The sequence below is a fragment of the Fusarium keratoplasticum genome, chromosome 2 (assembly GCF_025433545.1).
Source record: "Fusarium keratoplasticum isolate Fu6.1 chromosome 2, whole genome shotgun sequence".
Lineage (NCBI taxonomy): Eukaryota > Fungi > Ascomycota > Sordariomycetes > Hypocreales > Nectriaceae > Fusarium > Fusarium keratoplasticum.
In genome coordinates, this window is record NC_070530.1 from 2,761,254 (window position 1) to 2,787,589 (window position 26,336).

General features: G+C 54.0%; 7 protein-coding genes and 1 pseudogene across 8 annotated transcripts, besides 1 other annotated feature; 6 read left to right on the top strand and 2 right to left on the bottom strand.

The window, feature by feature from the left end:
- Positions 1-246: 246 nt before the first annotated feature.
- On the top strand, positions 247-1,736 carry NCS57_00277000 (annotated as a pseudogene). The gene is made up of 2 exons: positions 247-886; positions 982-1,736.
- Positions 247-1,736: a sequence feature.
- A 2,553-nt stretch (positions 1,737-4,289) lies between these two features.
- Positions 4,290-5,872, top strand: NCS57_00277100 (uncharacterized protein; the record flags this gene model as incomplete). The annotated part of the gene is made up of 3 exons (XM_053052790.1): positions 4,290-4,536; positions 4,742-5,429; positions 5,476-5,872. The coding sequence occupies 3 exons, from the start codon at positions 4,290-4,292 to the stop codon at positions 5,870-5,872; spliced, it is 1,332 nt and encodes a 443-aa protein (XP_052918036.1).
- A 1,428-nt stretch (positions 5,873-7,300) lies between these two features.
- On the top strand, positions 7,301-14,114 carry NCS57_00277200 (uncharacterized protein; the record flags this gene model as incomplete). The annotated part of the gene is made up of 3 exons (XM_053052791.1): positions 7,301-7,919; positions 7,967-14,007; positions 14,058-14,114. 3 exons carry the CDS (start codon positions 7,301-7,303, stop codon positions 14,112-14,114), a joined length of 6,717 nt encoding a protein of 2,238 aa, XP_052918037.1.
- A 568-nt stretch (positions 14,115-14,682) lies between these two features.
- NCS57_00277300 (Pyridoxal 5'-phosphate synthase) lies at positions 14,683-15,601 on the top strand (the record flags this gene model as incomplete). Its single annotated transcript, XM_053052792.1, has 2 exons — positions 14,683-14,830; positions 14,907-15,601. Exons 1-2 carry the CDS (start codon positions 14,749-14,751, stop codon positions 15,599-15,601), a joined length of 777 nt encoding a protein of 258 aa, XP_052918038.1. The 5' UTR covers positions 14,683-14,748.
- A 1,930-nt stretch (positions 15,602-17,531) lies between these two features.
- Positions 17,532-18,783, top strand: NCS57_00277400 (Imidazole acetol-phosphate transaminase; the record flags this gene model as incomplete). Its single annotated transcript, XM_053052793.1, has 2 exons — positions 17,532-17,605; positions 17,661-18,783. 2 exons carry the CDS (start codon positions 17,532-17,534, stop codon positions 18,781-18,783), a joined length of 1,197 nt encoding a protein of 398 aa, XP_052918039.1.
- A 205-nt stretch (positions 18,784-18,988) lies between these two features.
- Positions 18,989-20,442, bottom strand: NCS57_00277500 (Mannan endo-1,6-alpha-mannosidase; the record flags this gene model as incomplete). The annotated part of the gene is made up of 2 exons (XM_053052794.1): positions 18,989-20,307; positions 20,355-20,442. 2 exons carry the CDS (start codon positions 20,440-20,442, stop codon positions 18,989-18,991), a joined length of 1,407 nt encoding a protein of 468 aa, XP_052918040.1.
- Positions 20,443-23,723: 3,281 nt separating this feature from the next.
- NCS57_00277600 (uncharacterized protein) lies at positions 23,724-24,480 on the bottom strand (the record flags this gene model as incomplete). Its single annotated transcript, XM_053052795.1, has 3 exons — positions 23,724-24,072; positions 24,124-24,275; positions 24,322-24,480. 3 exons carry the CDS (start codon positions 24,478-24,480, stop codon positions 23,724-23,726), a joined length of 660 nt encoding a protein of 219 aa, XP_052918041.1.
- Positions 24,481-25,428: 948 nt separating this feature from the next.
- On the top strand, positions 25,429-26,093 carry NCS57_00277700 (uncharacterized protein; the record flags this gene model as incomplete). Its single annotated transcript, XM_053052796.1, has 2 exons — positions 25,429-25,664; positions 25,712-26,093. The coding sequence occupies 2 exons, from the start codon at positions 25,429-25,431 to the stop codon at positions 26,091-26,093; spliced, it is 618 nt and encodes a 205-aa protein (XP_052918042.1).
- Between the last annotated feature and the right edge of the window lie 243 nt (positions 26,094-26,336).

The window sequence follows — 26,336 nt, forward strand, 5'->3', positions numbered from 1 at the left end:
AAGCTGAAGCAGCCAGTCAAAACATTGGACGTCAATCAAAAAAGGTCCATCTCTTACGGCCTCTCCCATCACTCCAAGTCACCTCACGGGCGCCACAAACCCGTATTGCCGCCATTCAGGCACTCTCTTCCGCTTCATTGTCCAAAGACTGATGCAAGCCGGGATATTGACAACCGGTTGATCCCCTTTCTCGCTCAAAGGAGACAGGCCCGCCGCCGTGCGTTTGCTGGCGACAAAGCCGTAGCCTGGTTTGGTTGCCTGGGTCCCCTGTCCCGGCGCTGGGCGTCCACCACACCTAACCAGCCGCCTCCACCGCCAGAGTCCAGCAAGCCCAGCTTGGGGTTAATACCGCCTAGGCGGAATCCTTGTCTAGCAGTGTCTAGCAGAGGCTCAGCCTTACTCTTGGTGAATCCCCCTTGGTCAGCTCTCCACCCGCTCGCTCGTGTTGCACTCCCCTCGGTCTATATATACACACGCGGCTCGGTCTATATAACCTACCCTCCCCCCTTCTTTTTCCTGAGTATAGTTTTGCGTGGCTGCTGTCGTGTGTGTGCTCGCGTGATTCCGCCTTTCAAGCATTCCCTCGTAGACGAGTTTGTTCTTTGCACACACACGTACACGCCGAATCATGAGAACCGGCTCTCTGGGCTGCATAGGATCGAGGACTGGAAGCGTCACCACCAACAAGCAAACATGAACATGAAGCTGGCTCAAGATCAAGACATGATGGATAACGACGACAAGAACTGCCGCTACGAAGGCTACTTTACCTACCGACCTCTCTCCAACCTTCCCACACCGCCCCCGAGCTCTCGTAACTCGTCGGCTGCTCAGTCTCCAAGGACGACTCTTGATGATGGGGAGCCATTGATGGCCCGGTTCAGAGGTGAGTCTAGGGTCAACCAACGTCACGTTGTTTCTCTCATGGATTCGTTATCCGTATCAAACGCAGGGACGTCTAACTAACCCGGTTACTCGCAGGCCCCGCCATCCACCTTGTCAACCTCATCCCCTCGTCGGCCTCCCTGGCCACCGCCTCGGTGCCTCTGGTGCAGGCCATCCTCAGCCGCGCAAACTTGCCTATCGAGACGGTCGCTCTTGCGGTGTGCATTCTCGACAGCCTCGACTCTCGTTTCGCCCGTCGATGGCGTCTCTCGTGCCCTCTCCTCTCCGACTACTTTTCCTCCGCGTCTAAGCGACATACTCTCCCTGCGGCTCCTATTGTTCCTCAGCGACAGCAGCTGCACATCGATTCGGTCAACCCCGAGCTCATTATCCTCGCAGCGCTTGTCATTGCTGTCAAGTTTACTGAGGACCCTCAAGAGGCTTCACACTACTACTGCAAGGTCTGGGGACATGGCATGTGGTCTAACCAGCAGCTCAATGTGACTGAGCGGTGCATTATGGAGAACCTCAACTACCGCATCATGCCTCTTTGTGAGGATGATTGCCTGACGGATGCCATGGTGGATATGCAGCTGGCTGCGCAGGCACCCGACTGGGAGGTGCACGCCTACAACCACCCCGACAGCGCCTCGAGCGACGACGATAGCGAAGAGAATAACTACATCCCCACCCACACTCGGTCCAAGACACTCAGCTCGGGCAAGGCGACGCTGGGCCTAGGCCTCTCCCTCACTCCGGTCGATACCCCCACCGTGGAGGTTACCCAGACGACCGGCACGACTCGACCGTCGAGACTATCCGACGACTATTTCAAGCACTTCCAGGCATGAGATGATATAAAAATGGGAATTGGCGTTTTGGTTTACGGCATCGACGAGGCGTTTCCTTGGATACCACCACGTATAGCGATTTGGCGACTCGATCCGGCATCACAGCATCCTGCATGCGTCGCTTTGCTTTGACTTTGACTTTCATGTATCTGATCAGCCTCGCCTCGAGTGGCTTGGGACAGAATTAGCGTTTGTAATATGGGCATTGGGCTGGACTGGACTGGACTGGACTGGACCTGGGATTTGGATGAGCATCTATTTGGCTCGGGTATGGCATCAACTTTGGGTTCATGGGTCGGGCACGTTTTTCGGCATCTAGGCCAGGATTACACATACCCCTTACCGTATATTCTGGTCAATAATGTTCTATTAATGGTTCCCGTACAAACCGGTCCTTGGCGTGCATTTCCATCGCGTGATGCTTCCTCCATCGCTTTCGTGGCTCCACCCGATGCGACCTGTCTTGTAGTTGAACATGGTGATCACTCTGAAACTTGAAGATGCGGAGGATCCCGATGTATCGTCAAATGACATGGAATGGACCCCTTAATTCTGCTGACCTTTTTTAACCCGGACCGGTGTGATAAGTGAGCGATGTGGAGGAGATCACGTATTACGTACCACGATACGAGCTTGGATTGTAGTGCAATTATCGGAACCAACGCGTGATTTAGAATTCAATGGTCAGGTTCAATTGACCTGCATGCGGAAGTAGTACATAAAGAGCCGCTTATGGAACAATGGATTGATGCAAATCAAGGGAGGGACAGATAGGAATGTCTTGGTGACATGCTCACATGTCTTGGTCGCCTAGATAGCTTCAACGATAAAAGTGACTGGTATGTAGCGGTGAATAGTCTCTTGATACCGACTGATAAGTGATGGTAATGGCGGTCACCCGGGATGAACATGGTGCCCTTGAATGGATTGCGGGATGCCAACAGGGGAGTACGGGGTTCATGAACCGCTCGGGCTCTCGGGGTCTGGGCATTCTACTATCCCTGGCGATATGGGGGTAGAATGGCGGTAGATTGACGGTGAGACAGTTCGTCTGAGTCTTGGCTGATCATTGTGTGCTTGCAGATAGGGTGGAAATATGGTGCTGAACCAAGCATTGTTTACTTCTATTCATCTCGAGATCACTTGTATCAGATGCCAAGTTTGCCCGTGTATCTGTTTGTTGATTCGCCAGCGCCCAAGGAACTGGGGTCACAGAGGAACTCGCAAGTATTAGCCTCCTGTTACAATTCGCCCCATATAGGTCCTTCACCGGATCCCAGTCGACATGTCCGCAGCAAGACAAACAAACGGGATCAAGCTTGTCCACGCCAACCCTATTCCGGGGAACAATGCAGCAACACCAACACTAAGCCGGTTGCTCATACATAACTAGAAAACAACACAAACAACCGCCCCAACAATGAGATCCAATGGGAAAACAACTCTACAGAACGATGGATCGTCGGTGAAGCCATCGCGAACTACCGCTGCGAGAGCTTCACCAGGAGAATATCGTCGCCCCTCAACCAATCAGGTCGTGTGGCCCAATGGCAAGGCGTCTGACTACGAATCAGAAGATTGTGGGTTCGATCCCCATCATGATCATGATCTTTTGCCGTTTGAGCATTCTTTTTGCTCCAAGACGTGACGTTGTGAGTTTGTTGGTTTCGTTGATGCAATTGGTACAGAGAAACGTGGTGAGAGACAAGCACGTGGCAAACACGGAATATCGGTAATAGAGATTATAGGAGAGACAATCGGGTTTGCATGTAAGTAACCGCTATTTGTAACCCATGACAACTATTGACATAGAAAGAGCTCGTTTATAGGACTCGAAGACTTGAACCTTGTACTTACATAGCATCCTCACCAGCTGACAGACTCGCTTCTATTGGCAACCTGGTGCGGCTCAAGTTAGCGCGGCCTGAAAGAATTTCCCGCTTCCACCATCAGCAACAACTCTCACTCTGCTCTGTAATACCATCAAAGCCCAACAAGCAGTGCTTTGACCTGATCATCGCACACTGGCGCAAAGCCATCCGCTCTAATCACAGCCTGGTCCAGCGCTTGTCTTACCCTGGGCGCGCTTCCCTGGCGCCATCCTGGCCTATAGCTCGTCACATCCATCATCCATCTCATCCATCCATCGGGAAACACCCAGTTCAAAGGGGTCTCGCTATCGTCTAGACAGCAGCAACAACTGCCGTCTGACAAGGTCCTTTTACCTGACACGTTTATGCAGGGCAACACCTGGCTGCACACCTTCGGCGCGGTCGGCGTCGAATAGCCGTGACGGAAGTGGTCGACGGCCGTGGCCTCAGCCCCACTGCAACCACGTCCAACCGTCTACTCCCCAAGCCCAGCCCAGGTTTCCAATCCCGGACCGTGTCCAGCCTCCACGCCGTCCGTCCAGTCCAGTCCAGCACGACCTGTCCATCTGCGCGTCGCTTGCCTCTGTCTGTCCTCCTCGCACGCCCTGGTTCGCTGCCGCTACGCGCTGCCGCTGCCGCTCCAAGCGCCTCCTCCCTGACGCCGCCCTGACGCCCCGACGCCATGTACTCCGCCGGCTACGGCTTTGCCAACAATGCTGCTCCCTCCTTCAACAACCCTGCCCCACAGCAGCCCGGAGCCCAGCCAGCCGGCCAGCAGATCATGTATAACCAGCAGCAGCAGCAGCAGCAGTTCGCCGGCATGACTCCCCAGGGAGCCTTTGCCCCCGGCGCGAACCCTCAAATGATGCCCGGCGGCCCTGGGATGATGCCAAACGCCGGCATGCCGCATATGGCTGCCAATGGTCAGAGTGAGTGTCCTGTGCGCCATGTCAGTTGCCGAGCCGTTCGCGACGCGCTCGGGTTGCTGCTGTTGTTCGTGTTGACGACTGCCGAGGTATCAAGATGATATCTGGGTTGAATCGACGCGCGACCGTAGGAGCGCGTCGCAAATCGCTTTGCGCCGTCAGGTGTCATTCGTGTCTTGTTGAGTCACCATGGCTAATTCTTGGGCAGTGGCAGGATACCAGCAGCAATTCCAAAACGCACCCTATGGCCAAGTCGTCCCCTCGTCGGTCGGTCCTCAGAGCTTTACTCCGAACTATATGATGGCGGGTGGCATGCAGGGTTTTCAGATGAACCAGGCTGGGATGCCTCAGCAGCAGATGATGCAAAGGATGCAGCAGCAGCCACCGCAACAACAGCAACCTCCGAACCCTGCGGCCATGGGCCAAGTGTCGACTCCTCAGAGACCCCCAAGCGCTGCTCAAGGTACACCGACCAACGCCTTGCCTTCTCAGCAGGGCCAGTTCCCAACTCCTCAGCCTCCATCACAAAGCCAAACACCGACAAACCAGCAGCAACAACCACCTCAGCAACCGCCTCAACCTCAGCAGTCACAGGCACAGCAGTCTCAGCAGACACCTGCCACAGCTTCAACACCTCAGACACCAACCTTTTCCTCGAATCAAAATCCGGTAGTCAATGGAGGTTCGGCCGTAGCAACACCTTTGAGCCCAGGAACAGAGTCTCGCGAAAAGGAGCGATTTTCTTTACTACTGGACATCAACCATGAACTTCTCTACGAGTCGATACAGCTCCAAATGACGCAACAAGAACTCAAGAAGGAGCATGCGGGAGATGGAAACACCGGTGACAAGAAGCCAACAGAAGAAGAAACACATCTGCAACAAGACTACCTTCAGTAAGCGTCTGTGACCTTGATACGGTAACCTAGCTAACAACTATAGATGCATGAGACGATTGCAGGCAAATCTCTCATATATGGCAGCTCTTGCAGACAGGAAGCCCGAAGTCAAAGTGCCACCATGCCCGGCATATCTCAGTGCTCCCCCTTTGAATCTGACCCTCAAGCTCAAAGCACCAGCTTTGGGACCTGATGGTACAGAGAACAAAATCGATCCAGTGGCAGACCGTGAAGAGCGAGACAAGAGCATCAAAGAACTCTACTCACGGCTACAAGCCGCGTTCCCTACGATTGACCCCAAGAAGGAACCGGTTTATCGCATGAACACACAAGGACAGAAGCCAGGCAATGCTGCAAACCAAGCTAGTCCAACGGCTCAAAAGACACCTCAAATGACCAACATGCCAGCGCCTCCAATGCCTCAAGGCAGCATGCCCTAACGAATTGGGAATGTACATACGATGAAATCTTATAGACATCGCACAGGAGTTTGGATGGGTTATTCCTTGTGTACGGCATTTGCACAGTTTTGGTAGTTGGCTAGTCAGGCTGTCGAAGGATCTTTTACAAGTTAGCCTCGTGGGGACTGTATAGTTAGAGGCAGGGTGGTTTGAAGCCGGACGAGGTTAGTTGGCAGTTGGCCTGGCTCGAGGCGTTGGGAGCATTACCCTGGAGGATTCATCATGACAAAATTCAATATCAATTCACGTGCCAGTATAGTATCTACAAGGTTACAGCTAGATCTATGATTCGGACGCGTAGATGCAAAAGATCTCGCTCGCGTGACATGAGCCACATAACATACTCTGGAGTCACTGCGGAAAAGATGCACCTGCATGACGGATTCCGACGGCCCATGCTAGAGTAGGTAACTAGACGTGTCATGATTGGTCCTCGGAGGAGAAGCGTGAGAGAAAAAAAGATTTTTCAGTCTGTGGAGGTGGATGATGAGGAAGTGGGTTTAGCTACGTAGACGTAGATGGCGGCCCGGGCGTAGGAGTGCCGTCCTGGAAGTGGTCAATGCCGAGTGGGTGTCAGCTAAGACAGCCTTGCTTTGAGTGACAGTCAATATGCCTCGCTGACAGCTTTTCAAGACTCTCCGCTTACGGCTTACATGTGCAGCTTCTGGAATGGCCATCAGAGTCCGAGGTGATCCACACAGCAACCACAAGCGATTGCTTTGTCTTTGTTGCAGTTGATGCCATGACAACCAGCCACCAGACAGACACGCCAGAGTACACAGGACAGCGTACGTAGTAGATCCCACCGAACCTCGATACGGCAAGACGGCGTCCCGTAAAACCCTGACCGCTGATCGTAACCCACTCGCCGAGTCCAACCACCCGACTCAAGCTGGTCGATCGCCCATGATGAAAGGTTCCATGTTAAAGGCTTGAGAGGTTCGGCCAAGGCACGGCGGGGCGCTTTAGTGTCCCTGCAGCATCGCCAGGAATGCAGAGATTGGACGCTGTTGAGGAGTCGACCTCCAATTGGCCAATTAGAGGGTTCTATTGCCTGCGCTAGCGGCGGCGGGGAGCAGGGCCCTGCTCTTCTGCTAAGCAACAGGCCGGCCGATAAAAAAAAAAAAAAAAAAAAAGTTCGAGTGCCGCCGCATTCATCAACTCTCTCTTCCATCTCTTCTCCTCCAAACCCTCCGCTCCCCTTCTCCTCACTTTCTTCCTCCGCAGCTGTTGTCGAGGCTGATGATTGCGGAATAGCTTCTGACCTGACCAGGGGAGCTCTGAAAACGAGTTTTCTTGACGGCCGTTGCTCGCAATCTCGCTGTCCCACGACCAACACCCCTCTTTCTGCCCCGCGCTCTCGGGCGCTCTTGAGGAAGCTTCTCTTTTTTCACACACAACAACATCATGTCTATCGCTTCTCTGCCTCCGGCTTCGGCTCGCCAGGTCGGCTCCGAGGATGATGGCCTCGTCTGCCTCGAGCTCGAGGATGGCTCCTCCTTCCAGGGCTACAGCTTTGGTGCCAAGAAGAGCATTGCTGGTGAGCTGGTCTTCCAGACTGGCATGGTGGGGTATCCCGAGTCCGTCACAGATCCCTCGTACAGAGGACAGATCCTCGTCATCACCTTTCCTCTGGTCGGAAACTATGGTGTCCCCTCTCGCGAGACCATGGATGAGCTTCTCGGCGACCTGCCAGCTCACTTCGAATCATCCCAGATCCACATCGCTGGTCTGGTGACAGCCTCATACTGCGGCGAGGACTTTTCTCACTTCCTCGCTGAGTCCTCCCTCGGCACTTGGCTCAAGGAGCAGGGCGTCCCCGCCATGTACGGCGTCGACACTCGCGTCCTTACCAAGAAGATCCGTGAAAAGGGTAGCATGCTGGGCAAGATGCGCCTCGAGGCTCCTGGCCTTGCCAACGGCGCCCTCAACGGCCAGGTCGATGCTCCCCTGGCCGCTGCCCCTCTCGAGCACTTTGAGCAGATCGATTGGGTCAATCCTAATACCAAGAACTTGGTGGCAGAGGGTGAGTCTTCCAACTTTTGTAGAAGGCGCATGCTCATCGTCGTGTAGTTTCCATCAAGGCTCCCAAGCTGTATAAGCCTCCTCCTTCGGTCGCCCGTAAGCACCCGTCAGGGCGTACTATCCGTGTCCTGTGTCTCGATGTCGGTATGAAGTACAACCAGCTGAGGTGCTTCCTCAAGCGTGGTGTTGAGGTCCTCGTCTGCCCTTGGGACTACGACATTGCCAGCGCCATTGACGAGTACGACGGTCTTTTCCTCTCCAACGGTCCTGGTGACCCCGCCGTGCTCGAGAACACTGTCAAGAACATTGCTACCGTGCTTGAGAACAACAAGATTCCCGTCTTTGGTATCTGCCTGGGACACCAGCTTCTGGCCCGCGCCTCTGGTGCCAAGACCACCAAGATGAAGTTTGGTAACCGTGGTCACAACATTCCTTGCACCAGCATGGTGACCGGAAAGTGCCACATCACCTCTCAGAACCACGGTTTCGCCGTCGATGCCGCCAGCTTGACCAACGGCTGGAAGGAGCTCTTTGTCAACGCCAACGATGGCAGCAACGAGGGTATCATGCACGCTGAGAAGCCCTACTTCAGTGTTCAGTTCCACCCCGAGAGCACTCCCGGTCCTCGCGATACCGAGTTCCTCTTCGACGTCTTCATTGACACTATTGCCAACTGCGCCGAGAACCCTGCCCTTCTCCAGGCTCCTGTCAGCTTCCCTGGTGGCACCATCGAGGAGAACGAGCGTCTTCACCCCCGCGTCTCTGTCCGCAAGGTTCTTGTCCTGGGCAGTGGTGGTCTCAGCATTGGTCAGGCCGGAGAGTTTGACTATTCTGGTTCTCAGGCCATCAAGGCTCTGAAGGAGGAGGGCATCTACACTGTCCTGATCAACCCCAACATTGCCACCATTCAGACCTCCAAGGGTCTGGCGGACAAGGTTTACTTCCTTCCCGTCAACGCCGACTTTGTCCGCAAGGTCATCCAGTATGAGCGACCCGATGCCATCTACGTCACCTTCGGTGGTCAGACCGCTCTCCAGGTCGGTATCCAGCTCAAGGACGAGTTTGAGGGTCTCGGTGTCAAGGTTCTGGGTACTCCCATTGATACCATCATCACGACTGAGGATCGTGAGCTGTTTGCCCGAAGCATGGACTCTATCGGCGAGAAGTGCGCCAAGTCCGCTTCCGCCAGCAACATCGACGAGGCCATGCACGTCGTCAAGGACATTGGCTTCCCCGTCATTGTTCGTGCTGCCTATGCCCTTGGTGGTCTTGGCAGTGGTTTCGCCAACAACGAGGATGAGCTGCTCGATCTCTGCAACAAGGCTTTCGCCGCCAGTCCCCAGGTTCTCATTGAGCGCAGTATGAAGGGCTGGAAGGAGATTGAGTATGAGGTTGTCCGTGACGCTCAGGACAACTGTATTACCGTCTGTAACATGGAGAACTTTGATCCTCTCGGTATTCACACTGGCGACTCCATCGTCGTCGCGCCTTCACAGACTCTGTCCGACGAGGACTACAACATGCTGCGAACAACAGCTGTCAATGTCATTCGGCATCTCGGCGTCGTGGGAGAGTGTAACATTCAGTATGCTCTGAACCCCTTCTCCCGCGAGTACTGCATTATCGAGGTCAACGCTCGTCTGTCTCGATCGTCGGCTCTCGCCTCCAAGGCCACTGGTTATCCTCTGGCCTTTATCGCTGCCAAGCTCGGTCTCGGCATTCCTCTCAAGGAGATCTCCAACTCGGTCACCAAGGTCACCTGCGCCTGCTTCGAGCCCTCGCTCGATTACGTCGTGGTCAAGATGCCTCGATGGGATCTCAAGAAGTTCACCCGTGTGTCCACTCAGCTTGGTTCCTCCATGAAGAGTGTGGGTGAGGTCATGAGCATCGGTCGATCGTTCGAGGAAGCTATCCAGAAGGCCATCCGAGCCATCGACTTCCACAACCTTGGCTTCGGCGAGACCAAGGCCCTGATGAGCATTGATGATGAGCTCCAGACTCCCTCTGATCAGCGTCTGTTTGCTATTGCCAACGCTATGCACGAGGGTTACACTGTCGACAAGATCTGGGAACTGACCAAGATCGACAAGTGGTTCCTCCGCAAGCTCAAGGGTCTGAGCGACTTTGCCAAGAAGATGACCAGCTACAGCACCACCGACATTGCTACTAGCCCGTCGATTCTGCTGCAGGCCAAGCGTCTCGGTTTCTGTGACCGACAGCTCGCCAAGTTCTGGAGCTCCAACGAGATTGCTGTCCGCCGTCTGCGACTCGAGGCTGGCATCCAGCCCTTCGTCAAGCAGATTGATACCGTTGCGGCCGAGTTCCCTGCCTTTACAAACTACCTGTACATGACGTACAACGCCTCAGAGCACGATGTCAACTTTGAGGATCACGGTGTCATGGTCCTGGGTTCTGGTGTGTACCGTATCGGTTCCTCAGTCGAGTTCGATTGGTGCTCAGTCCGCGCCATCCGCACTCTGCGTGCTACCGGTTTCAAGACCATCATGGTCAACTACAACCCCGAGACCGTAAGTACCGATTATGACGAGGCCGACAAGCTGTACTTTGAGAACATCAACCTCGAGACTGTCCTGGATATCTACCAGCTGGAGAACTCGAGCGGTGTTTTGGGTGCTATGGGTGGTCAGACTCCCAACAACATCGCCCTGCCCCTCCACCGTGCCGGTGTCAAGGTCCTGGGTACTTCCCCTGAGATGATTGACAACGCCGAGAACCGATACAAGTTCTCTCGTATGCTTGACCGCATCGAGGTTGACCAGCCCACCTGGAAGGAGCTTACTAGCTTCGAGGAGGCCAGAGCTTTCTGTGACAAGGTCTCGTACCCTGTGCTTGTGCGACCTTCGTACGTTCTCTCTGGTGCCGCCATGAACACTGTCTACTCCGAGAAGGATCTCGAGAACTACCTGGCTCAGGCCGCCGAGGTCTCCCGTGAGCACCCCGTGGTTATCACCAAGTACATTGAGAACGCCAAGGAGATTGAGATGGACGCTGTCGCCAAGGATGGTAACGTTATTGGCCACTTCATCTCGGAGCACGTCGAGAACGCCGGTGTTCACTCTGGTGATGCCACTCTGATTCTCCCTCCTCAGGATCTTGAGCAGACCACCATCGACCGCATCGTTGAGGCCACCCGCAAGATTGGTGCCGCTCTCAACGTCACTGGTCCCTTCAACATCCAGTTCATTGCCAAGGACAACGATATCAAGGTCATTGAGTGCAACGTCCGCGCCTCGCGTTCGTTCCCCTTTGTGTCCAAGGTCATGGGTGTTGACCTGATCGAGATGGCCACCAAGGCTATCATGGGCCAGCCCTTCCAGGAGTACCCTCCCACCGACCTTGCCCCTGACTGCGTCGGTGTCAAGGTGCCCCAGTTCAGTTTCTCCCGTCTCTCTGGTGCTGATCCTGTTCTGGGTGTTGAGATGGCTTCCACTGGTGAGGTTGCCTGCTTCGGTGTTGACAAGGCCGAGGCCTACCTCAAGGCTCTCATGTCGACTGGCTTCAAGATCCCCAAGAAGAACGTCCTCCTGTCCATTGGTTCCTACAAGGACAAGCGAGAGATGCTTCCTTCGATCCAGAAGCTTGAGAAGATTGGCTACAAGCTGTTTGCCACTTCTGGTACTGCCGATTTCCTCCAGGAGCATGGCGTCCAGGTTCAGTATCTCGAGGTCCTCGGCAAGGAGGAGGATACCAGCTCTGAGTTCTCGCTCACTCAGCATCTGGCCAAGAACACCATCGACCTGTACATCAACCTTCCCTCTAACAACAAGTACCGCCGCCCTGCCAACTACATGAGCAAGGGTTACCAGACCCGACGTATGGCTGTTGACTACCAGATTCCCCTGGTGACCAACGTCAAGAACGCTAAGATCCTCATCGAGGCCATTGCTCGCCACTTTGAGCTTGAGGTGTCCAAGCGCGACTACCAGACCAGCCACCGCACCGTCGTTCTGCCTGGACTTATCAACATTGCCGCCTTTGTCCCTGGTATTGTTTCTCCTGACAGCCAGGATCTCCAGACTGTCACCAAGGCTTCCATCTCGGCCGGTTTCAGTATGATCCGAGTTATGCCTCTGGGTGTGGACGGCGCTATTACCGATGCCCTTACCCTGAGCGCTGCTCAGCAGAACAGCCGACGTGGTGGTTACTGCGACTACAACTTCTCCGTGGCCGCTACCTCGGACAATGCTGACCAGATCAGCCATGTCACCGGTGAGGTGGGATCTCTCTTCATCCCCTTCAACCACCTCTCTGGCAACATCAGCAAGGTTGCTGCTGTCACCGCTCACTTTGACGCCTGGCCTACTCACAAGCCTATCGTCACCGATGCCAAGCTGACCGATCTGGCTTCCATCCTCCTCCTGGCCAGCCTGCACAACCGACGCATCCACGTCACCTCGGTCACCAACCGCGACGACATCAAGCTCATCGCTCTCAGCAAGGAGAAGGGTCTCCAGGTTACCTGCGATGTGTCCATCTACTCGCTCTACCTCTCTCGGGATGACTACCCCGAGTGCGAGCGTCTCCCTACATCTGCTGACCAGGCCGCCCTCTGGGAGCACATGTCGACTATTGATGTCTTCTCCATCGGCAGTCTGCCCTTCCGTCTGGCCACCTCCCTCGGCCACAAGGCTGACCCCTCGATGGGCATCGCTGATGCCCTGCCCCTGCTTCTGACCTCGGTTGCTGAGGGTCGCCTGACTGTCGATGACATCAAGGCTCGCCTCTACACCAACCCCATGGAGATCTTTGAGCTCCACGAGCAGGTTGGCACCACCATTGAGGCTGAGATTGACCGTCCCTACACCGTGGCCGCTGGTGAGTTCTGGTCTCCTTTCGAGGGCCGTCGCATGCGCGCTTCAGTTCAACGAGTCACCTTCCAGGACACCACCGTCTGTCTCGATGGTGAGGTTCTGCCTGTCTCCCCTCAGGGCAAGGACATGTCGGCGCACATTGCTCCTCCCATGTCTCCCCCCGTCAAGCCGACCGTTTCCATCTCCCAGACGACCGAGTCGCCCCAGGCCCGCCGTCTGTCCATGCTTGGTGGTGTCAAGCCCTTGAACCGCCTCCGTGGAGTTGACGCTGGTGTGGGTGCTACTCTGCCCTCACCGGCTCGCGGTGCTGCTCCCGTTGACGAGCTCGCTCCTGCTCTGCACCTGCAGCCTCTGGTCAGCTCTTCGCTCCAGCAGCTTCTGTCGCAGCCTTCTGCCTTCAAGAACACCCACGTTCTGTCGGTCAAGTCGTACAGCCGAGCTGATCTCCACCTGCTCTTCACTGTGGCCCAGGAGATGCGTCTTGGTGTGCAGCGTGAGGGTGTTCTCAACATCCTCCGAGGTCGTGTCCTGACAACGCTCTTCTACGAGCCTTCCACCCGCACCTCGGCTTCTTTCGATGCTGCCATGCAGCGTCTTGGTGGCCGCACCATCGCCATCTCCACCTCTCACTCCTCGGTCCAGAAGGGTGAGACTCTTCAGGATACCCTCCGAACTCTGGCTTGCTACGGTGATGCCGTCGTCCTCCGTCACCCTGAGGAGAGCAGCGTGCATGCCGCCCAGAAGTACAGCCCTGTCCCCGTCATCAACGGTGGCAACGGCAGCAAGGAGCACCCTACTCAGGCCTTCCTGGATCTCTTCACCATCCGTGAGGAGCTTGGAACTGTCCAGGGCTTGACCATCACCTTCCTGGGTGATCTTCTCTACGGCCGACCTGTGCACTCTCTTGTGTACCTGCTCCGACACTACCACGTGCAGGTTCAGCTGGTCGCCCCCAAGGCTCTGGCCCTGCCGGCCAAGGTCCGAGAGCAGCTGGTGGCTTCCGGACAGCTTCTGTGCGAGTCCGAGACTCTTACCCCTGAGATCATGGCTCGCAGCGATGTTCTCTACTGCACCCGCGTGCAGCGTGAGCGCTTCCCCAGCGAGGAGGAGTACCAGCGTGTCAAGAACTCTTACCGAGTGGACAACGCTTCGCTCAAGCATGCCAAGAGCTCCATGATTGTGATGCACCCCCTGCCTCGCAACGAAGAGGTTGCTGAGGAGGTCGACTTTGACCAGCGGGCTGCATACTTCCGACAGGTGAGAACCCCCTTGGCTTTACCCAAAACAAGATTACTGACTTTCTGCAGATGCGCTATGGCCTCTACTGCCGCATGGCTCTGTTGGCTCTGGTTATGGCTGAGTAGAGGGAGGGATATAAAAAGTTTCATGATTTGTTCCAAAGATTGTATTTGAGAGCCGGATAGAAATTGGCGTGCGTTAGCAAGCATTCCAGGATTATGCCCGTGACGACCTGAGATGTCTTAGATGTGTAATTACGACTCGCGTCGTGTGTAATGAGTTATGTACTGTATGTATATGTATTATGTATATATATGTCGTATACGTGTTGTATACGTTTATTTCATTTTATCCGTGCGTTCGTTGTGTGTTGTGTATGTTTTTCTCGTGTTGTGGCGTGAAGGTCAGGTTGTGAAGCTGGCTGTGATGTGGGGGTGAAGGAGTGTTCACAGATTATCATGCTGGAGGCCTTGGCAAGTCTTCTTGAATGTTCCAAAGCTTAGATATTCATGTTCTGGCATAGAGTTCTACTCGCTCACACCCATTTCCAGGGTCTACAGTAGCCTCATCGTGGAGAGACGTCGAAATCTCCCGATTCGAGAGTGCCCCTCGACGATGTCATCACCCCACCGGGAGAGTACGTACCTTGTAGTCACCGGGTTCCGGCTGTCATAAATTATCGTATGCGCCCAAGTCACACTTTCGACGTTGCATGATATACAACCCTCACCCTTCACCGCCAAACATTGCAGTCAGTCAATGCGAAATACCCCCACTGCTTCACTGCTGTCAATCGCGAGAATGGCTCTTCATCCGCCGCCCGAGACGTCCAAGCTGATCTGTATGTTTTGACTGCCCCTCCCCCGCACTCGCGATGGGAATCGCCTCATGACTCCTCGCTGACAGGATACTTCCAGTTGCCCCCGCGGGCTCCAAGCCCACTGGCCAGGCCGAGCAGTTCACAAAGGGTACCCTCGTCCGCTCGCAGCTAAACTCGACCTCGCCGATCCCCCAGTTCCATGAGTGGTTCTCGCGCGCGCAAAAGCCTGACTCTGGCGTCGCACACCCAGAAGCGTGTACCCTCTCGACCGCCTCTCTCCCGTCGGGCCGCGTGTCCTCGCGCACCGTGTACCTCAAGGAGCTGGACCCCCGCGGGTTCGTCATCTACACAAACCTCGGCACGTCGCGCAAGTCGGCAGACATCGAGAGCAACCCACGGGCTGCGCTGCTGTTCTTTTGGGAGGCGCTGCAGCAGCAGGTGCATGTCGAGGGAAAGGTGGAGCGCATCACTCGTGAGGAGAGCCAGACGTACTACGACACGAGAGCACGGGGAAGCCGTATCGGTGCATGGGCTAGTCGACAGAGCCAGGTGCTAGAGCCTCAAGGTGAGGGTGACGATGGACGGGAGCAGCTACAGGAGTGGTACAAAGAGGTCGAGGAGCGGTTCGAGGGAGAGGAGAAGATTCCTGTGCCGGAGTTTTGGGGTGGCGTGAGAATTATTCCTGACAGGATGGAGTTCTGGCAGGGTAGGGAGAGCCGCCTGCACGACCGGTTCGTGTATGAGCGTGAGGGAGAAGCCGCAGAATGGACGCTGAAGAGGTTGAGCCCTTAGGCATGTGGTAACGGTGACCATCTCCACTCGATCTTCGTTAGACTTGCGAGGATATTGTCTTGCATTTGTAAGCCCGGTGCAGCCATTGACATTTACATGGTTATTAGACTAGAAGGAACAAAAGCGATCTGAATGAAAGCATGTTGTGTCAATTGATAGACAAGTTACCGTCCCAGCAACAGTTGGGTGAAGCCATTAGTGATCCCGTTCCAGATGCTGAGTGTTCCATCCCATTGCTAATATCACAGAGGGTACAATGTATAGTATAATCAACATATATCAAAGCATATCCATCCTCGTGTTTCCCAGTGTCTCATCTCTCAGCCATACCACCAGGCCGCGACATAGAATGTCTTGATTCTCATCAAGTATCGGGATTGAGACACGGAGATTCAAAAAGAAAGGTGGGTCCGGAGTGGATCCCGGCGTCCTCCAGCCCCGAAGTCTCCGGCCTACCACCTTTGGAAAGACAACACAAACAGCATCAAAATATCGTCGAAAGGCGCAAAAAGAAAGTGATCATGATGGGGATCGAACCCACAATCTTCTGATTCGTAGTCAGACGCCTTGCCATTGGGCCACACGACCTCTTGATTGGTTGATGTTCTTGCCGTCTGTTGCAGCTCAAGTCCCGGGCCGAAGGATTGAGATTGTGGGAAAAGCGGGTCTCGGGGCGGACTAAAATCAACGCAAACCCACTTGAAGAGGCATGATGAGAAAAGTTTTCGTCGAGGCCGGGTGAGAGCCGGACAATAGTGGTAGTGATGTATATCGTACTTTTTGATTATGATTGAGACCAAAAAAAGGAGTGAAGTCAGTTGGGTAGGATGTCAAGAGTTGTCCAAACCTTGGAGCCCCTCAACTCCAACGAAACTCTCACCATCTGCATCTCGCACCACACAACACCAAGGCAAAAAGAAACGTTGATCATGATGGGGATCGAACCCACAATCTTCTGATTCGTAGTCAGACGCCTTGCCATTGGGCCACACGACCATCTTGTCTTGTGCTGTGACTGTCGGGCAGTTATTGCAGTCCATGCTGTTGGCATGAGGTTGTTATCAGTCTGTGGCTGCATCTAGGCGTCATGACGGACTGTATCAGAGCTTCAAATAGGACTCTGACAGGCTCCTGTTAGCATTGACTTACATGTTGCAATATGTTTGTAAGCCCAGAGCCGTACATATTGATCTTGCTTCCTTGTGCTCCAAGGCTCCCTTATCACATGGGCGGGGTCTGGTGAGACTTGTCGAGACCTTGCGCGAATGAAGTCAATGGAAGGGCTTTATATGAGATGATGCCTATGAGTATTAGCTATTCTTTTTTCCTAGTTCCCTTCTTTCGTGGTCTGGTAAATGTGTGGGTGGTGATTTCGTTGATGGATGTTGACAGATGCCTGATGACAGTTGTTGTTTTGACTTGGAGATTACACTAACATGACTGACCGCCACATATCTCGGAGAAAGTGACTACCCTGCTCCCGAGACAAGGAACCTGAGTCACTATGTAGCCTAGGTAGCACTACTTACACCCATGTGCTATAAAATGGATATATAGTATAAGATATTGATGGGAAGAGAGTCTTTCGGTGCTTGGTGTAGGGTATCTACAGTAGCCTCAACCTCAACCCAACGCATCGTCAATATGAGTAATTGACTCCCAATGCTTCATATGTGAGACCTTCTAGCTCAAATAAATCCGTTTCTCATATCAAATAATCCATCAAGGTCGCAAACACCACAGATATCACCGTGTCCCTCATATCTGCCGTGTCCCCAGCCAAGGAGCACCGCCCCACAAAAAAAGCACCAGTGACTCGTCCCTCCGGCGTCGGAATTGACTTTGGACAAGTTAAAGAGCCACGAGGGAAGCTCTCTTCTCGTCTACTCACACCCGACAACCCATCACAGCTCAGAGGACTCTAGTCAATATGTCCCCCTTCAACCTCGAGGCCTGCGCAAGGCCAAACATCCTCGCACTCCAGCCCTACCGCTGCGCAAGAGAGCAAGTTTGCTACCCCTCCCCCGCTTTGGACTCAAACTGACCAACCGTCCCGCAGCGATTACAAGGACGACGGCACAAACATCCTCCTCGATGCCAACGAGAACGCTTACGGTCCTTCGCTCGGGGATGATATCGCCAAAGATGGAGGCTCCGACGTCGACTTTCTCGGTCTTCACCGATATCCTGATCCTCACCAGGAGCCGCTGAAGCAGCAGCTCTGCCAGCTTCGTAACACCCACGCTCATACTCCCAAGACGCTCAAGCCTGAAAACCTGTTTGTCGGCGTTGGAAGCGACGAGGCCATTGATGCTCTGCTGCGATGCTTCTGCGTTCCCGGCCGCGATCGCATTCTTACATGCCCACCCACATACGGCATGTACGCTGTGTCCGCCCAGGTCAACGACGTAGCCATCGTCAAGGTCCCTCTCCTCTCGGCCCCGTCCTTTGCCATTGACGTCCCCGCCGTGCTCGCGGCCCTATCCAATGAGCCCAACATCAAGCTCGTCTACCTGTGCTCCCCCGGAAACCCCACAGGCTCGCTCCTCGCAAAGGCCGACGTCCAGCAGGTCCTCAACCACCCCACCTGGAACGGCGTCGTGGTCCTCGACGAGGCCTACATCGACTTTGCCCCAGAGGATGCTTCTCTCGCCGAGTGGGTCACCGAGTTCTCCAACTTAGTTGTCATGCAGACCCTGTCCAAGGCGTTTGGCATGGCTGGTATTCGTCTCGGCGCTGCTTTCACTTCGCCCCCAATTGCTAGGCTACTGAACAGCCTCAAGGCTCCCTACAACATCTCTAGCCCTACGAGCTCTCTTGCATCTTATGCCGTCTCTGAGCGTGGCCTTGCTGTGATGCGCGCCAACCGCGCGCGTCTTCTCGAGCAGCGTGACCGTCTTATCGAGGAGCTTCCCAAGATTCCTGGCGTGGGTCGTCTCCGCGGCGGCACCGAGAGCAACTTTTTGCTCTACGAGATGCTCGACGCGGCAGGAAACCCTGACAACGCGACAGCACTGGCAGTATACGAGAAGCTTGCCGAGTCCAAGGGCGTCGTGGTGCGGTTCAGGGGTAAGGAGCACGGTTGCCTAGGATGCCTTCGTATCACTCTCGGAACCGAGGCTGAGGTGACGAGATTCCTCGAGTCGCTGCGGGTGACGCTGGCCGAGGTTAGAGGACAATAGAGGAAAAAGAAAGGGGGAAAAGGCGATAAACAGACGGCGTTCTGGTTGGATCTAGGTTGTCTAGACGTAATCTCGTGAAATTATAGAAGCAACGCTCATGACTTGGGCCTTTTTACAAGAAAGAATCCAGACGCCCATTCTATCATATCCTAATAACGCCTGTGGTCTAATCCTGGTGCAAAGTCTATAATACATGTATATGTGCTTAGGCCAGTCCCAACAACAGGAGAACTGTGCCGATGCTGAACGACGCAAGAACAAGATCTGCTCGAGCTAGACTGGCAGCGTCGTCACTCTCTGTTGGCTTGGGTTTCTCTGTGTTGGTAGGCGACGGTGTAGGAGTGGCCTTGACCTTGGACTCCTTGTCCCAGTCGGTGCTGCGGACCACCTTGATCTGGTCTCCCTGAAGAGGCACCGGGAGGTCGTCTAGCAGAAGACCCTGGACAATCTCGAGGGCGCACATCTGCTGACCCAGACCCGGGTTCCCGTCAAAGCCGCCTACCCACCATCGCATACCACACTCACGACCTGACTTGCCACCGGTGCAAGTCTTGGCAGCAGCCTGAGCTGAAGGCACGAGGAAGCGCTCAACGTGGTCCTTTAGTGAGGGCTGCATCTGGATGCTCTGGTACATGAAGCGTGATAGATAGCCCTTGAAGGTGGACATGTCCCAGTTGCACGTGTTGACCGTCTCGCAAGCCGCTTCGTACATGATGTCCGTGCTGTTATCAAAGGGGGAGAAGAACCAGTCAGTGCCATCAAGGAGCCGCTTGGAACGTTCCTCCCACTCGGGCTTGCCAGTGTAGTTTGCGAGGACGGCAGCGCCGTAGAGGTAGATGCCGCTGGTGTAGGTGAAAGAGTGGTAGGTGGTCTTTTCGCAATTGTCGAGCACGCTGGCGCCGTCGTAAACGTGGTAGTTGCGCTTGTCGATGAAGCCAACCTCCCACGACCAGTCCCAGACCTTGTTCGCCCAGTCGAGATACGTGCTGTTGCCGGTGGCTCGGGCGAGACGAGCCGCGAGCTGGAAGAAGCCGCCGTTGCTGACCGAGTTCTTGTAAGTGAGACCGTTGGGGTTCTCGGGGAAGATCTGCCAAAGAAGGCCGCCGTTGCAAGCCGACATGTTCCAGCGGCCGACTAGCTCGTTGAATACGTTGGCGCTAATGTCGAGCCACGAGGGGAGCGTTGTATTTGGCTGAGGAAAGTTACGCTCGGCGGCAGAGAGGACGGCCGAGCCCCAGAAGAAGAGGTCGTCGTTGCCCTCCTCGTCGGCGTGCTCCGGGGGCATGTAGTCGTGGTCGGGGCCGAGGTTTGTGGGAGCCAGCAGGGCCTGGATGATTACGTCGTTGTAGCTGGGGTCTCCGGTGAAGTGGTAGTAGTCCAGCATGACGCCCCAGAGGGCGCCGGCAACCCACCAGTAGTAAGGATCCTGGAGGTCGCCGAGATCCTTGGGGACGGTGGATGTGTTGCCGTTGTAGTACGTCATGGCGTCGTAGGCGATACTTGCTGCCACATCCTTGATGGAGTCTGGGCTTGTTAATCGGGTGTGCGACAAACAGACAGACGCGACATACCAGGGTCATTGATGTCCAAGGAACTGGGAGCTGTCTTGTTAGCAGCCGCGGCGAGCGAGGCCAAACTGGCCAAGGCCCAGAGCTTCATAATGCTGGTAAAAAAATTGGTGTCGCTCAGCGATGATTGTGTTGATGTGGGTGTAAGTGAGCGATGGGTCGAGTGGGTAACGTCTGGTTTTGCGGGCGAATGAATATTGAACCCTCGCAGATAATGAATGTCAGAGGCAGCCGATGAACGAGTCGAGTAAAGCGAGAGAGAAATCTATGTACGATTCAGGCAGAGAAGTCGCGTCGAAGCTGAGAATTGAGGGAGAGAATGGCCGTAGAACGGATGGAAGGAGAGAATGAAAGTTGTGGGTAGATAGAGAAAGAAGTAAGGAAAGAGAAGAAAAAAATGTCAGAGGGGCCAGAAGCGAAGCGATTCGACAAAGATACGATAACAGAATGGGAATACGAGGACGAGAAATAGGCTGAGGCTCGACAAGAGATTCCAAGGCTGGACCGGGCTAGATCGACCAGGGCATGGATGACATGGAGCTTGGGAAGACGGGAGAGGGCTCCAGGCTATTAATATCGCCCCCAACTAACCAGCGGGCTGCTGCTTTCAGGCCTGTCTTGTCTTGTCTTGTCTTGCAGTAGGCAGGGTCAGCTAGACCAAAAGCAAAGTCTAGATCAAGAGGAGCTGAGAGAGAGAGAGAACTCCATGCCTTTTTCTTCCTTCTCCTCCGCAGTTGGGCTGGGCTCAGCCTCTTCAGTCCAGGGATTATAACCCCTGAAACTCGGCTTCCCCATGGGATGGGATTTTGACCCACGATGCTCGGTCGATCAACCGTCACAACTGACCAGTGACATGCCTCGCATTGAGAAAATCCGTGTTACAGACAAAATGGCCATTGTTTCGTCTGGCCGCGCGGGTAAGGGCAAACACTCTACAACCTAGTATCTCCTGTTTGTCTGTTACCGCTAGAGGAACACATGGCGGTGATCGATGGCGCCAGCAGAGAAAAAACGCCTTCGAGACAGAGTTGGAAAAAGCGCCAGGGGTCAGACCCACTGGATGTGTCTTGGCTTTGGGTGGCAGCTGGGACGGTACAGGCCCTGAGAGACGCTGAGATTGTGAGTTTGGCGCCATGGGGAGGTCAACGTCATCAAGACTCCTGATAGGAGCATGTTGATGATGGCGCGTCTACGGAGAATTCAAGTAGATTATTCCTTCAAGGCCTCTCTTATTGCCTGTATATCTTGTACTTCGTAGACCTCTGAATGCTTCACCGTCCAGAGTACAACGTAGCACAGAATCATCCCTGTATCCCACCCGTCAGCTCTGCATAAACGTTACCCACACGCATTCTTCCCTTGCTTCACCTTTCTATCGCATCGCATTACATCCCAGACCAAGACACACACACACGCAAGCAAACGTGAAAAAAAAGGGGGCCGGCTTGAAACGTGAAACATGTTCAATCAGAAACAACAACAACAACAACAACAACAGGAACCATTCAACGCTTTCTGTCTCCTGTTTCGTCTGCGACAACCATCATGATCGGTACCTTGCAGGCGGCCGCTGAGTCAGATACGTAAAGCAGACAGGCCAGGAACAAGAAGAAACCGTCGGTTCTAGACCCTGTCCCTTTCTAGTGACATCAATGGCTAGAATGGTTTCGGTTCGCGGTGCTTACCCGACCGTCTGTGCTAGCTGTCAGCCCCTCTCAAGGTGGCATGGGCGATAAAACATGGGACGAAAAGAGACGAGCAGACTGGAAGGGGAAGGGAGCTCACGGCCAAGACCTTGGCCTGCAGACCAAGAAAAAAGACTCTGGTCTTGGCTTCTACACCAACATTCCCTCGGGAGCCAAGATTTTCCTGTCTTGGAGCCGAGATGCACCTCTCGTATGCGTAAATCATTCTTCTGGTGCATGATCCGAGGTAATCTTGCGACCCTGAAGCCTCGCAGCAAGCCCGTCAGCAGAGAGAGACAGGGCTGACTTGCTGTCACTGTGATAGATCTGCCTATTTTTCGTCATAGACTTGGCCTCATTTCCTCTAGCGTTTTTGATATGCTGGCTGGCTGTCGGCACTAGCGGAGTGATCTGAGTCGCACAAACGGATGGTTCCAACAATGGGTGGCAGAAGGGTACCTGCATGTGGGATGGTGGTTTCACGAATCAACCAAGCTTTGTTGTAGCCGGCCGTTTGAACCAGAGCCTCGGCGTCTGACAAGTAGCAATCATTGATCATGCCAACTTGTAATAAACCCAATAAGCATGTAAATACTGCATACCGAACTCGGAGAAAGTCCATCACGGTCACCCGCCAAGACTCACCATCCAGCCCTCTACGTATGAGCCCTGACAGAATCGCCGTTCTCCATCAAATCGTCAAGATGGCCGAGCGGTCGAAGGCGCTGTGTTCAAGACCCACTTGAGTTCTCTTGCCCTCTAAACAAGGGTGTTTCCACAGTATCGAAAGATTCTTGGGTTCGAATCCCAATCTTGACATTGAGACCATCGTGAGATGTCTTTTTTTGCTTCATCTCACAATTCTTTGTGGTTCTGGTGTCTCGGCGACTCCATAGTACCAATTACGAGTCGCAGTCTCCAACAAATAAGCCAGGATGGCCGAGTGGTCTAAGGCGCTGTGTTCAAGAAAGTTGAGCTTCTTCCCTCTAAACAAGGGAGTTCCACAGTATCGAGAGATGCTTGGGTTCGAATCCCAATCCTGGCAATTATTTTTTTTGCTTTTTTCTCTTTTTGTTTGGAATTTCTGATCATAGACGTCCGTTAGGGTATGCGTGTGCAAGCAAGTCTGTGCCATTGTATCTCTTTTTGCCGTTGTTGGTGTCGTTCTCATCTATGCCCATCTCTCTAACTTGCGTTGTCCAACACCACAAGGCCGTCGATCCGGCCAACAAACAAATTCAATGAAGTTTACAATCGGTAGTACTATGATCAATGTTGCTCAACCAGAGGCTGGCTGAACTGCCATTCAAACAAAGACATGGCACCTCATGGCTCACTCAACTGCCGTAATTGACTCAAGACCTCACCTCATGCTGTGGACCAAATCCCAAACTCATGAAACAATCAAGGGGTCATGAAATGCGGCTCTGTGGCATATGTTTTTACTCATCCTGCTCCCCTGCTCTCAACGCATTTCCCGCTCTTTGCCCCCATTCCCAATGCCACGCAATCGCTATGCAAAACGCCGAAACAAAACAGCCAACCCAATAACACGCCTCAAACAACCGGGTATAATCGTCCCAAAAGATCACGCTTCGTGCCACCCTAGGTTCTCGGTATTTGATCTGCCCTTCTGGAACAAATCCTTCTCGTGGTGCTCGTTTGGTGTGCTCGTCACCTTGTTGTGCTACCATAGCCACCCAGCAACACATACAACCGCAAACACGGCTCTAAACACGTCGATGCGTCTGCTTGCGCCGGCACTGTCACTGTCGCTCTCGGTAGCCATTGGTACAGACACAAACTCGCTTCCTCCCGTCGGTGTCGCCCATGTCGCGGTGAAAGAGTCGGGGTCGTGAGGCAATTCGGCCATGGTCAAGACGCCCCATTCCATCTGGCTGCCTGAGAATGTCGATGTCCAGGTCACCTCGGTTGGACCCTCATTGACGCCGTTATCGTAGCCGTCGGCGAAGCTGGAGTATCCGGAACATGTCGCCCTCGTCTTGCCGTGGAGTGTGCATTCTAGATTGGCGGTGCTTTGTAATGTCAGTGCTTATGATCCTACTCGTCATGATGTCGCGACCTACAGAGTCGATGTGTGAGTGCCATGAAACTGGATCGTGTCGGGTCCTTCTATTAGCACAAAAGGAAACTCGAGCGAAAGATCGCAAGCCGGTGGGTTCGAGTCGGTCGCATCGGGGCAAAAGATTGTGTAGGTTGTCTCCTGCGCTTCGGGATTCTTGAAGGGTTAGTTAACATCACGCGATTGGATCCGAGGCACTCACACTTGAGATGATACTCCCGCGCACGACGGACCACGACTCCTTGTTGTAATAGGGGAGATAGATAGGCGCAGTCGTGACGGCGGGGGGCTCCTGGTTGGCGGGCGCGGCTGTGCAGAGGGCTAGCAGAGCCAGCAGCGTCCATGAGAGGGTCAAGATCATCGAAGAGACGTGGGCGCAAACTCTTGCAGGGATGTGGGCGGATAGATGGCAGGGTTGACAGCGCAAGCAAGACTTGGAGCAGGCCCAAGAGCGAAAGGGCTACGGCACAAGAGAACAGCAGCTACGACGAGGAAACAGGATCATGGCCGAATTTAAAGTGTCGGATCCGTCGCTGGAAGAGCCAAGCCAAAAGGGCCGCCGAGTGAAGCGCCAAGGGCTGGGCGGACGGGGTTAGAGGCGAGTCGACGGGCGAGAGTGTAGTAGGGGGAAAAAGGAAGAGAGAAGCGATGGCGACTGCGACTCTGGGCGAGGCGATTGTGGTGAGTTGCCAAGACCAACAGTCTCCCGTCCAAGGCGCGATGCCAAGACTTGGACGGTGCCAAGAATGGCGCCAGTTTTGCGATATTTTTTGTTCTTTGCAACCAACAGCCATTGAACGAATACCTATACGAGTAAACTGGTGATATAGTAAACATAAGAAACAGCCAGTCAAAGACTTTGACGTCTACTTGAAGCTACTGCAATTAATTCCCCAGTGCAGAGCCTCTCTTTGGTGGGTATCAACCCCATGGATCAAACCAAGGATGATCACGACCCACCACGAGTCGGCTTCCAGAAGAAGCTTGATTTCGCGCTTTGGTTCATGCTTTCCCCATGAAAGCCAAATTGGTTTCCTCATGGATACTATTATTGGTTATGTAGCGGCCCAAACTGGCCGTTCGGTCACTCTGACGTTCACTGCCTTAATAAATGAGACACTGAAGTCCCAATTCAACCTCTCAAAACGAGCAATAGAGCGAGTATGTCAATTCTTTACCGCGGATCTCATTATTCTGAGTGTCATGTACTAGTAAACAGATGCTTCTCGGGTAGGTATTTAACTAGGAGAGTACCCATTGAGGGAGCTCCCTTTGGACATTCAACTTCTCATCCATCCTCATACGAAAAATGGCTCGCTCCCTCGCCCTCTTTGCCGTCGTCGTCGTCGCGGCCGCTGAGACTAAAACGATCAAGTGGTGGATTCCCGAGGGTATTGAGACCAAGAGCTACAAGGCCTCTGTCGTCTCCATTGACGGCGAGGACACTACCTTGGCCGTGAGCAAGGACTCTACCACCGGTGTTATCGCAAGCGGCCCGTCCACTCTTACCGCGGCCATCACCATCGAGATTGATGACGCTATGAAGTGAGTTATTCGTCTCTCAAGGATGAATGTATCTGACAATACGCCAGCTATCAGGAGTACCACTGTGAGCTCGACCCAGACAAGGACCAAGCCAGCTGCACCCACCAGGTTTCCATGTCGCGCAACGGGAACATTATTCAAGATGTATCCGACACCACTGTTGAAAGTTACCAGGAGACTATGGCGCCCATTATCGTCACCGCTGGTGCCGACAAGCTGGGTGACGAAGAGAACACGACAGCAACCGAAGCGTCTTCTGCTGCTGACGAGGCCTCTGTCATCGATGCGTCTTCTGCCACGGCCGCATCAAAACCCCAGGCCACCGAAGCCGAAGCGACGAGCTCGGGTAATGCGGCGCCCATGATGACGCAGAATGCCGTGTTTGCCGGCGTTGCAGCTGTTCTTGGAGGCGCTGCTGTGTTGCTGTAGGTTTATACTGAAGAGGGTTATTGATAATTCGGCGTGTTTGCAATATTCAAGAATAGTACAGCCAGTATGCTTTCAGGATCGAGTTGGCAAGATCAGCTTTAGGAAAATATCAGCGCTTTACTTCTGCTTGGAGTACCGTCCCATCTCGAGTTTAGAGATACGGAACTCTTGACTTCTTCCAGCCATTAACCGATAAACCTCTGAAACCCAATGGCTGGAGTACACGAACCAGCAATGCCTGAT